The 12,538-nt window shown below is 34.0% G+C and overlaps 2 protein-coding genes across 4 annotated transcripts in view; one reads left to right on the forward strand and one right to left on the reverse strand.

Annotated features, from left to right (window-relative positions):
• ADAD1 (adenosine deaminase domain containing 1) overlaps positions 1-12,538 on the reverse strand; it is a 111,336-nt gene that overhangs the window by 18,130 nt on the left and 80,668 nt on the right. The gene's annotated exons all lie outside the window — the stretch shown is intronic.
• Positions 6,639-11,852, forward strand: IL2 (interleukin 2). Its single transcript, XM_059169024.1, has 4 exons — positions 6,639-6,788; positions 6,880-6,930; positions 9,524-9,670; positions 11,473-11,852. Exons 1-4 carry the CDS (start codon positions 6,639-6,641, stop codon positions 11,581-11,583), a joined length of 459 nt encoding a protein of 152 aa, XP_059025007.1. The 3' UTR covers positions 11,584-11,852.

Here is a 12,538-nt window from a genome sequence, read left to right on the forward strand (position 1 = left end):
ACCTATTTCTTTTTCAACCCTCAAATTAAGCAGATTAGCAAACCTGGATGATATTAAGATATTACGCAAAGGAAATCCCATCATTTTAAACATCTTAGTAGAAAAGGACAAGGTGGTAGATCATGGAATCACTTATTCATTCCAAGTTAATAGATTAGTGTTGTGGGCTTTCATTTATGCTGTCTTGTTTGTTACACATGAGAGTCCAGGGAGGTCCATATTGCCATTTTAAAAATGAAGACATGCTTAGGGAAGATAAATAATTTGTTCAAACTCACACAGCCAATAAATGATAAATAGGATTCCCAGGTCTGACTGACTCCCAGTTCCAATGATGGACCTCAGCATATTAGTATAACCACCAATCAGCACACATTTCACTAGATCCTCTCCTTTCTCCCTCTTGCCGCTTCCCGTGTTTGATAATATGGAACCAATATAGGCAGCACAGAAAAATAAGCTTATACCAATGATAAGGAATGTTAGTTTTTTTACGAACTTCCTGAATAAGTATAAAAAGCCTTAAAATGTTCATAGTCTTTGACCCAGTAATTCCACTTCTAGGATTTTATCCTAAGAGGATGACTAGAAATGTACACAAATATTTATGTGCAAAAGTTTTCAGTGAATTACAGCACTGTTCATATGGTGAATAACTGGAATTAATGTAAACTCTGATAAAAGAATACAGTCATACAACATAATTTTATGTAATTATTAAACATAATGTTTTAAATGAATATATAATATGTGAGATATTTATAACACATTAAAAGAAAAATAAGCATGAAAAACTATAACACAGAAAAAAAGACTAGGTGGACTTATAACAGTACATAATATCAATAGTTACCTCTATAAGGTAAGATTACAGTTGATTTTTCACTTTTTTTTAGCTTTTTGTAGTTCCCCAATTTTCTATAATGAATATATATATTATTATGCATTATCTTTAAATTAGATAATAATATTATATTTTTAAACAAAAAATCAGGCTATAGCTTTAAAAATTATTAGTGTTAAAAACAAGACAACAGACCCAAAATGAAGTCACTTATGCTAAGCCCCACATCACTAAACCAAGACTTAATTACAGTTTCTCTTCTCCTAGGAATGAAATCTTAAACCAGTCAATCAGGAATCGCCTGCTCATCACTAGATAATCCACCTGACAGACCCATGCCATCCTCTAAAAGAAAGTATACTGCCTTGTAATAACCAGCTTTTTTTTTCTTTTTTTGCTTGGTATAAGTTGCTCATCCTTGCTCCCTCTGGCTATAAAAGTCTTTCATTTTGTACAACTCCTCAGAGCTCCCTTCTATCTGCTAGATGGGATACTACCCAATTCAAATGGATTTTTGTTCAAACTCTTAAATTTTTAAATACACCTCATTTTATCTTTTAACATGAATGATGGAACAATGGATTGTTGATGATACATCCAAAGAAGCTACTGTAGAAGAGGGAAGAACAAATGTTTAACAGAGAACTTAGAAACAAAGTTAGACACGGAAAGTATTTAAAGGAAGATAATTTTATCTTCAGAAGATTTTAATGAAAGCACTTATCTTAGCAGAGGAGACAGCTAATATTTACCTGTAAGTTGCAAGCTTAATCCTTAATGTACAAAGAAAATAAAGTTGTTAGTGAAATACATATAACCAGAAAACGTTTCTTTACCTATTCTGCCATAAGAGGAGACAAATGGATGTGAAAGTGCTTTACAGACTTGAAATGTCTTGGAAATCTATTGCTGTTATTGTCAGCTTATCCCATTCTACTTCTGCTAACTGCTGTGTATCTTGACTTGGATCTTATATTTACACAAAAAGTAAAGTTCCTAGGGTTTGGAAGATCCTCCCATTCTCATTACATTTAGGTAGTGAAGTGTGTCTAGGTTGCCAAACGCAGACAACTGCCTAGTGTGTGATATCTCATGTCAGCTTTAGAATACTGTACTCCTAAAAGTACAATGCAACTTAAATCCACAGTAGATGCAATTATTTTCTTACTTCACATACAGGAGAAGTGTTAGGAAACATCAAGTTCTCTACTGCTTTTAAAAGACCCCAGAAAGAGATGAAGGAGAGAGAGAGAGAGAGAGAGAACCTAGCTTCTGTAGCTGTGTGAATTAAGCTGCTCTAACTTCTTAGAAACCCTAAAACTGCTCAGGCAAGGTATTGGTTAGGCGAAGGTGGATGATGCCTTGCCTGACTCATCAGTTATCACTGATAGAGTGAAATGAGATGGAACAGCAGGCACAAACTAATTCAGCCTTCTCTATATAGCCTAATGCACCTAGAATTTAGCATCACTATTTTATACCGGAAATACACATGATCATTAGGGGTCAGGAAGTCTTGGGGTTTTGCTCTAACTTCACCACTACCTTAAGAACGTGTTATTGGGCAAGTTATTTAACCTGTACAAATGTTAAATTTCTTATCAGTAAAATGTGACTCAATGAGATAATGAATTTGAAAACACTTTGTAAAACTAAAAGTACTAAGGAAACAATTTTTCCATCCCAAAAGATTATGAACATTAAAATTGCCCACATGGAAGAAAAGCACACATGAATGAGGCATAACTGTGATCCACAGATAGATTTACAGTATTATCACATCATAGAGGGCCAGAGGTCTGATAAAGACTAAGACTGGGCACCAGCCTATGCCTGAAGAAATTCAGGTTTTCACGGGAAGCACAGAGCTCTCAGCTGAATATTCTCTGGATGGTATGGAGATTATTCCTCAATATCCTAATTTCAAAGGGAGACAACTGTGTCTTGAAAAGCCAAGAGGCCTGTAGACACTAATACAGGCATGAAACATCAGTCTAAATTAAAGTTTTATAAAGCAATGAGAAAGGGTCAGGAAGAAAACATTCTTGCAGGAAGTGGAGTCCTTGAAAGTCAGCTTTGATGAATGGACAATGTGTGCAACTGACTGACCAATCTCTTTGGTAGGCAGCTTCAGAGACTAGGGCTTTTCTTTTAAAAGAACTTGGGCTACTCTTGAGTCTAAGAGGCTGAGTCACAATGTTTAGCAATGAAAATAGCTTCTTATTGAACAGAATTTTATTTTCAAAGGGGAAGTAGGGGATGTGACAACTGCAGTAGCCTGCAGTCTCTTACTGATTTTATCACCACTACAGCCAGAGAAGCCAGCTGATACGTCAAACATGTTAAAAAGTGAAAGTATGCCACAGTGTATGGTAGTTTTATCCCCAAGCATTTATAGAAAGAAATTAGCAGTCCAGCTTCATAATGGAGCCTGCTATATAATAGGGATAAGCCCGGGGCTTACCTTCTACAGGGTCCCATCAATGTAGCCATATACTGACCCATTCTCTAATGGAAATAGCTGGAGAACTAGAAATATCAAGACTATGAGAACATCAAAGGCCTCATTGGAAAAGCCCCCACACAGAAAAATGTGTGGGCCTGAATTCTTCCATTCTGGAAGGGTCTGAGCTGATGATGCTGGGATGAAATACTGAAGTCTTCAGAGAAGCAAAACAAGTACAACAAAGTTGATCCACAGATCATTAAATAGCCTTTCACTTAGAACTAATGCTTAGTTTGATTTGAAAGGTACAGAGAAAGATTTTGTACTTTTTAGTAATAAAAAGAAAAGATCGTGGTAATTTGTTCCTAACTTGTCTCTAATCTCTTCTGAAAGATCACTGATCTCTAATCTGTCTTTTCCTTCATTTTTTTTTTCCATCTAAGGAACTATTTAATGCTTGTTTTTAAATTTTACAAAGATATTTTATATTCTTCAGAATGTTACCTGATGCATAAATAGTACTAAACCAAACCATTTTTCCTTTTTTTTTTTTTTTGTAGTACAAATGCTCCTTTGAATGGTTAACCATTACTGCCTACCACTCTCCTCATCCTAAATTTACATATCTACAGTTTAACCATGTTGTCAAAATCCAGTTTGAAGTCAGATTCTTCAAAATTCTTTATATCTACTTCTCCTGAAGCAGTAATTTTTATGTTTTACTGAGATTACACTTGTCTATATACACATCTTTCATAATGCACATCAGTTTCATTAAGAAAGAATACAATGGTGGACTTTGCAGTCAGAATATTCTGGTTTCGAATCCTTGTTCTGCCACTTTCTGGCAATAAAGGATTCATGACATACGACAAATTAGTTAACGTATCTGAGATTCAGTTTTCTAATCTGCAAAATGGGAATCATTACAAGTTCATTATAAGGTTTAAACTAGACTGTGTGTGTTCACATTGTTCTTTTCTCTCCCTTTCTGTATACCCAAGGTGCTAGAGAAATGTCTTTTTAAAGACTAGACACAAAGTATAAGGTAGTAAAATTGGAGGAGTTACAAGCAATCTCGAGGGTTTCCTCAATTCTCTCCAATTTAAATTACAAGTATATACCCATACCATTATTATACTGAAGCTGTTAGTGCATTATACTGAGGACACATTAACACATGTCCTAAGTATTATCCTACCCACTCTATTGATATTCTAATATCAGAATATTGATCTGATCTTATTTAAGAATTATTATTTTACACTCATAGTATCCCAGATGCTGTAGTGGATAAACCTAAGTCTATTAAAGAGGTAAAAACTTAGCAAGTTGAAACTTATGAACTGGTTTACACAGCGCACATATAAAGTCTATTATAAAACTAGCATCTGTACTATTGGATGCAAATCCTTTTCTCAATATGTGTCATGAGTTGTTTGTAGTACTTTATTCATTTTTTCATAAAAGGTGCTCTAAAAATTATAATGGATACCCTTTTTAAGTAACTTCTGTCCATTCAATTCTGACCTCTGTATAATAAGAATCATCTTGGAATAAATGAGCCCAAATATGCCTGCTCTGAGGCCTGCTCTTACTCCACAAGTCACATGCACACACAAACACCCCCACCACATGACCTGCCTCAGCCTCCTGGTCTATTTACTACCATGCCTTTCTCAGCCGCAGCCACAATACTTAGGCCAGTATTGGTACACCTCAAGCTAGCCACATCATATTCTCTTTCTCCTTTAGTATGTACAAATAGTGTCCAGAAATTTCAGTTAGTAAGATACCTACAAACAAACTTGGTGATCCCTATTGTTTTTTTTTTTAATTTATTATTTTTTATAAACATATATTTTTATCCCCAGGGGTACAGGTCTGTGAATCACCAGGTTTACACACTTCACAGCAAAAGAAATGAAATCTTGCCATTTGCGACAACATGGATGGAACTAGAGCGTATCATGCTTAGCGAAATAAGTCAAGCAGAGAAAGACAACTATCATATGATCTCCCTGATATGAGGAAGTGGTGATGCAACATGGGGGCTTAAGTGGGTAGGAGAAGAATAAATGAAACAAGATGGGATAGGGAGGGAGACAAACCATAAGTGACTCTTAATCTCACAAAACAAACTGAGGGTTGCTGGGGGGAGGGGGTTAGGGAGAAGGGGGTGGGATTATGGACATTGGGGAGGGTATGTGCTTTGGTGAGTGCTGTGAAGTGTGTAAACCTGGTGATTCACAGACCTGTACCCCTGGGGATAAAAATATATGTTTATAAAAAATAATAAATAAATAAATAGGAATACTATGCAGCCATCCCTATTGTTTTTATTTTATGCCTCATATTTAAAGAAATATAAACAATCTGTTTAAGAGAGAGAGAGAGAGAGAGAGAGAAGTGAAATGGATATAAAGTGGGAAAAATATTTAATAGCTTGGCTGATCCCTGAGACCAAGAGGAAGTAAAACCACCCTGGTTGTTGTGACATTTTAACTCACCTTACATTCCCTTGATGCCCAGCAAAAATAATAAAGCAGCAAAAATACATTTGTCCAAACCCTCCTCCCCAAAACTAGCATTTGTACCCTTTCATGCAAGCCCTTCTCTGGGTATTTGTTAAACACCATGCCCATTAAAAAAATGTACAACAGCTATTAAGATATTAAAATAGATATAATATTCAAATTAAAATAGCATAAAACAGTACCTCAAGCTCAATGAGCATTCATGCATTCTAGCCTTAATTTTTCTAGCTGATTGTGTAAGAAGTAATCTATCATGTATGCATTAGCTCAGTCATTGTGTAGATCAAAAGGTAAAACCATCCTAAACAGGAAACCAGTATTCTTCCTGTTTAATCAACAAATCTAAAAATTTATTCTTTTCTACTATTTACTCTTGTCCACCACACCATAGTGCTCCACATGTTCACCATAGTTTTATGACAAAGAGAAAATTTTCATGAGCCACTTTTGCATCCCCACCCCCTTAAAGAAAGAGGGAGGAAAAATTGTTTCATACAGAAGGCGTTAGTTGTATGAATTACAACAGCCACCTAAGTGTGGGCTCATATAACCAACAGGGATTTTACCTACATCCATTCAGTCAGTTTATGGGGGTTTAAAGAAATTCCAAAGAGTCATCAGAAGAGGAAAAATAAAGGTAATGCTTTTTGCCACACAGGTAGAATCTTTGAAAATATGTGTAATATGTAAAACATTTTGACACCCCCATAAATATTTTTCCAGAATTAAGAGTATAAATTGCTTCTCTTGTTCAAGTGCTTCCTATCAGCCTCTGTAATCACTACTCACAGTAACCTCAACTCCTGCCACAATGTACAAAATGCAACTCTTGTCTTGCATAGTACTGACTCTCGCACTCTTCGCAAACAGTGCACCTACTACTTCAAGCTCTACGAAGGAAGCACAGCAACAGCTGGAGCAATTGCTGCTGGACTTACAGTTGCTCTTGAATGGAATTAAAGTAAGTATATTCCCTTTCTTACCAAAATTATTATATATAATTTTTTGAACTGGAGTTCATTTTTTAATGAAAATATATTATGCTTTCTCAGAATTATGAGAGCCCCAGGATGCTCACGTTTAAATTCTACATGCCCAAGAAGGTAAGTACAACTTTCTACATTCAATTTATGTCTTAATAAAATTCAAAGTTGTATGAAAATTTGTAACTGATTAGATTAATAGCACCTCATCTGAAAAGCATCAGTAACTTCAATATTTTTTTAAAAATTTGGTAAGGAAGCTTCTGTAAAATAGCTTTGCATATATATTTTTCTGTATGTATTTGCGTGTGTTTTGGAAAAGGAAGTGGGAAGAGACAAGAATAATATTCCCAGTTTATTGATGGGACAATTTTAAAAGATTATATCGACTTATTTTTATTTAAAAATTTAAAACTTGAGAGATATTTGATTATATCATTTTACCATGCAAATTATCAAAGTTGATTTCCTATTTTTAAAAATCCTTCATTGTTTTAGGAAAAATTCCTAAGGGCCTACCTTTGAGAGGCAGCATAGTAATGACCAATAGCATGGCCCCTAGGACCAGATTATCTGAACTGGAATCCCAGCTATGTCTTAGCGTTTGTGACCTTGAGCAAGTTGCCTACTCTGACTCAGTTTCTTATCTACTTATATGAGTGATAGTTATTTATAGTTCATATAGTTTTGTGAGGATTAACAGGTAAATGCAAAGTACTCAAAATCGTGTCTGATATAGGATAAATACCATATAAACATTAGGTATTAGTAAAAACAAAATTCTCCCTCAGAATATAAAGTAAAAATTTGGACTTACACATCTTTTATGCCAAAAGACCTAGAGACTTATGATGCTATATGACTTGTTTTCCAAGATTTGGTCATTTGGATATTCAGATAAACATAAATCATCTAAGCTCCTACGGCTATACTAGAAATATAAAGTTTCTTAGTAGTTGTGCCAGTCAACAGAGAATGCATATAACTTTGTGCTGAAAAGAGTTTGTCCCAGGGTGAATCAAGCCCAGAAAAAAAAAAAAATGGAATTTAAAGGTCATGGATGTAATCTCATTGACCTCTTATTAACTGAAATTATTCTTCAAACTTCAAACTACTTTTTCAAAAGATGAAAATAACTTGAGATGCTTCTTTAACTTAAGAGCCACATAACTCTTAACTCTAGCTTCATAAAGACACTGGACTGTTTTCTGAGGAAAACAGCTCCAAAAAGTTAAGCCCTGAATTTGTAGTAACAAGTTAAAAGGCCAGTAGATAGAAATGTCATAAAATTTGTGTGGTATAGTCCTAAATCACACTTTACAGATTTCTAGAAAGAGAACATGAGATCACGTGCATAATTTAGAGGATGGTGAAATTCTTTGAAATCTAACAGTTTCTAAATCACATCTCAAAATCTATTTGAAACCCAAAGTAATGTGATAAGCTCCACTCATTTGCTCATTTTACCCCCACTTTATTTTGCAAAAAAATTTCAGGAAGTTATAAAAACATTTAATTCAAAGGATGCTATGTTAGAGCTATAAAGAAAAAGAACTAAAATTTAATCTTGGCTCCACCTAATCATGTGACTTTGGGAAAACACTTCTGAGATTTATTTTCCTTCTTTGTAAAATGGAGATAACAGCACTGCATTGCTATCTCAAGAGGTGGCTGTGAGACTTAAATGGGCTTGTTTGGGAGTAGACACTTTAAAATTATAATGTGCTATGATGAGAGCTGTAAATTGTATAAAACTGATAAATCACAGGCAAGTACCCCTGAAATAAGTAATATATTATATATTTATAATAAAATTACAATGTACCAGAAAAATATGAAATACTATCATTATAACAGATCACATGGGTGAGGAAGTATATAGGTTTAAGTCAGGAGGGCCACCAAAAATTCCTTCAAATATTCTACTCTTTTTTAATTTGGTTGGGACACATAATTTTTTAATGTATCTTAATATACTTATAGAAACGTAAAAAATTAGGACACTTATATGACTTGCTATATTGAGACTCATTACTATATGGTAAAAAAAAAAAAAAATAAAATAAAATAAAATAAAATTCCCTAATCTCTAAAATGCTGGGATTGTGACAGTATCTAAGAGCTCCTCTGTCCTTAACATTCTATAATTCTCAACTCTTAGATTAAATGTTAGAATTATAAAATGTGATCCTATACTTCCATGCTATGACTGCTCTGATTCTAATAATTTCTACACAGAGGGGAAAAGAATTCTACCTATATCTGTGATTTGCATTTGGGTACAGAAATGTTGACTTTGGGCAAAGCCAAATTAAGTTGAAATTATTGACTTATCATTTAACATTCATTCAGTCAGTCATTTTAGAGAGAGGAAGCAAGCATGAGCAGGGGGAAGGGCAGAGGGAGAGGCAGCCTCCTTAGTAAGCAAGGAGCCCAACATGGGATTCGATCCCAGACCCCTGGGATCATGACCTGAGCTGAAGGCAGCCACTTAACTGACTAAGCCACCCAGGCCCCTCTCAGTATGTAACATTTAATGCTAAACATGGGTAGATGATTCCAGTTTTTCCAGTCTTATGAGCTACATTGGTCCATATTTAAAATAATGCTGACAATAGGAAGAATAATAAAAAACTATTCTCACTAGAGACTAATTTCTGGTTCTGACCTTTAGGGCAAACTGACCTGACAACTATTTTTATTATTATTCAAGGCCACAGAATTGACTCATCTTCAATGTCTAGCAGAAGAACTCAAACTTTTGGAGGAAGTGCTATATTTAGCTCAAAGCAAAAACTTTCACTTGACAGACATCAAGGAACTAATGAGCAATATCAATGTAACACTTCTGAAACTAAAGGTAAGGCATTACTTTATTTGCTCTCCTGAAAACAAAATAAATGGAAGATCATTTTAAAGTGATATAACATTTTTATAATTTGTGAAGTTCTCATGCATTTTAAGACCAATGTGAACATGTATCATTTTTATGTTAGATGATACACTATGGAACAGGGGAGTATAATTTAGAGGGTTTCTGCCTACCATCCACCTAGAGATAAGCCCATAACCCAGCACTCTGTCACCTCTTTGTCACATTAATACAAAACTGGGAATGGGAAAAGACAACTGAATTTCGCAGAAAGCGGATAGATTTTGATACATATTTTCTAATTCTTTCAGATCATTTTCTAGAATAGCCAATCTAATTACCTGAAAGGATTTTAAAATGCAGTTTTCCTATTATTTGGTGGAAGGATTAAGAGATTTACCTAAAAAAAAAAAATGAAAACTAAAATCGCCAGTGGGCTAGACAATTAACTCCTTATTTAGAGATAATACTTTTAAGAACTTAAGTATTTTTAAATGCACAGGAAATACTAAATATACAAGAGACTCGGGTGATGTGAAGAGATTCATGACTCTCTTTTCTCATCCCATCTGACGAAGTACAAATTTCATGAGTTAATAGGCCTCCAAAATAGCATAATTTTAATTACAGTAGAGCCAAGTTTCTAAAATTATGTAATTCCAGTTGTTTCCAAATAAGTCATTGTATTAGTAGACTGTTTCTTTTAATCTACTTAAAAAATACATTGAAATCAATGTCATCTAAACATTGGTAGATAAAAACAATGTCAAAGGTCTGTTACAAAATTTTTGACCATCAGAAAACTCATTAATTCTTGATGTAAAATTAAGATAAAACTATGTGCAAGTCAGAAAATGTCAGCTATTTTAAAATTTTAATTAAAATTTAAAAAAATTTAAAGCTAATTTAAAAAATTTACACCTTCCCAAGAGGTTGTAATATTCAAATAATTATATGTAAGAGGGTATATAACACTACAACGGTTTATTTAAAGAAAATACTTATCTTACTAGGTTTATATTTCCATGGTAGGAAATTACCTCAGTTTGAAAAAGTGCTCTCTTTTATCTTGTTATATTTCATAATATTTTGTCAGCTAGAGGCAGAGTTGAAATAGCTCCTACCAGCAGAGGACGTTAATTTCTAAAAAAGTCAGTTCACAGAACAAAATTTCTAATGTTTAGACTTTTAAAATTTGGGAAACTTACCTGCATTAATACTAACGTGGAGTGGGAATGGGTATGAGAATTTATGAAAATGTTCTTCACATAAGTTTTTTCCAAACAAAAGCTTATCCTAACTTACTCTGGGCTGGTTCTATTTTGCTTTGGGGAACTATGAGGAGATTCACTAAAGTTAGTAAGAGGTTTAAGATCTGAAAAAGAAGTATAATATGTAAATGACTGTATACATGTAACCTATAAATAGATATAGGCCCAGGGGAAGAGAGGTTTAATAATTTTATTTTGAATGCAGCATTTAATGAAATATTTGTCTAGAACTGTTTTTACTTAAAATGTTTACCTGTATACAATCCAGGAAAAAGAATTCTTGTATTCACTGAGATGGGCAGAATTGACAAATGAGGAAAATCTTAGTGTATATGTTACTATCACTTGTTATCAACATATAATTTTTTGGCATACCATTTCAATCATTTCAAGGAAATGTGATTAATGTATTAAACATACTTGAAAATAAAGGGCATCAGTCATAAATTACTCAACTTGGAATAAATATATATGGGAAACTACCTTGAACTAAAAAAATTAAAAATTTTTCTTTTATAGGGATCTGAAACAAGTTTCAAATGTGAATATGATGACGAGACAGTAACCATTACAGAATTTCTGAACAAATGGATTACTTTTTGTCAAAGCATCTTCTCAACACTGACTTAATAATTAAGCACCTCCTATTTAAATGTACCAGACTTTCTATTTATTTAAATATTTAAAATCTATATTTATTTTTTGATGTATGGTTTGCTACCTTTTGTAATTATTATTCTTATACTTCATATGGCAAATATGGATCTTTTAAGATTCTTTTTGTAAGCCCTAGGGGCTCTAAAAACTCACTTATTTAACCCAAAGTATTTATTTTTTATATGGAATTGTTAAATATGTATGTAGATCAGTTAATAAAATTATTTAATAAAATTGATGAATAAAAATAAGCCCAGCCATTTATTGTTCTAGGAATAGCAGAGAGTAAAACATTTCTGAACTCATGTGAACTCATAAGATAGTTAAGATGCTTCCAAAACCCACTCTTCTCCTGGAGAGGTATGTGGAATAGGGAAATGGGCTTCTCAAAGTTCTTGCTTTCTCCTTTCATAAGCGGATTGGATCCTTAGTTCTAGTTTGAGCTAATCTCACCAAATCACACTACTTTCCTTCTTCAGGTTATGCCTTAAACAAGATGTCAAACTTGAAACACTTCATATAATTGGTGTGCCTCTCTATCCATTCTCCAGCATCTTACAACTTGCTGTCAGGAGGCTCACTTGTATAACATATACCAAAGTTCTCCCCTGCCCTCTGGCTTTCCAATGGCTCCCACTATTGGGGAGCTCTGGTAGGATGTCTGGAGGACAGAAAAGATGACAGAAAATCACATGACTCAACATGTGAAGTAGTCTCTGGATGGCTTTACCTCCCAACCAAAAAACCCAGTTTCTCTCAAGACTTTTTCCTTCTAGGTTCTGCTAAATTTTCTTTCCACTCCTCCCTTCAGCCCTAGGGACTTCAACCAATACTAGCTCCAAGGAACTGCATTATCCCTTGCAGCTTCCCTGTACCATGATTAGAGTTTGGTAAATTGTCTCTTTATTAGATCCTCCATGATGTGTTC

This window comes from Mustela lutreola, chromosome 1, assembly GCF_030435805.1.
Source record: "Mustela lutreola isolate mMusLut2 chromosome 1, mMusLut2.pri, whole genome shotgun sequence".
Classification (NCBI taxonomy): domain Eukaryota; kingdom Metazoa; phylum Chordata; class Mammalia; order Carnivora; family Mustelidae; genus Mustela; species Mustela lutreola.

Excerpts from the sequence above, each read along its gene's own strand:
- IL2 (XM_059169024.1), top strand. The coding sequence starts at position 6,639 with ATGTACAAAATGCAACTCTTGTCTTGCATAGTACTGACTCTCGCACTC. Across the intron at positions 6,789-6,879 it reads TGCTCTTGAATGGAATTAAA|AATTATGAGAGCCCCAGGAT; the intron begins GTAAGTATATTC and ends ATGCTTTCTCAG. Across the intron at positions 6,931-9,523 it reads AATTCTACATGCCCAAGAAG|GCCACAGAATTGACTCATCT; the intron begins GTAAGTACAACT and ends TTATTATTCAAG.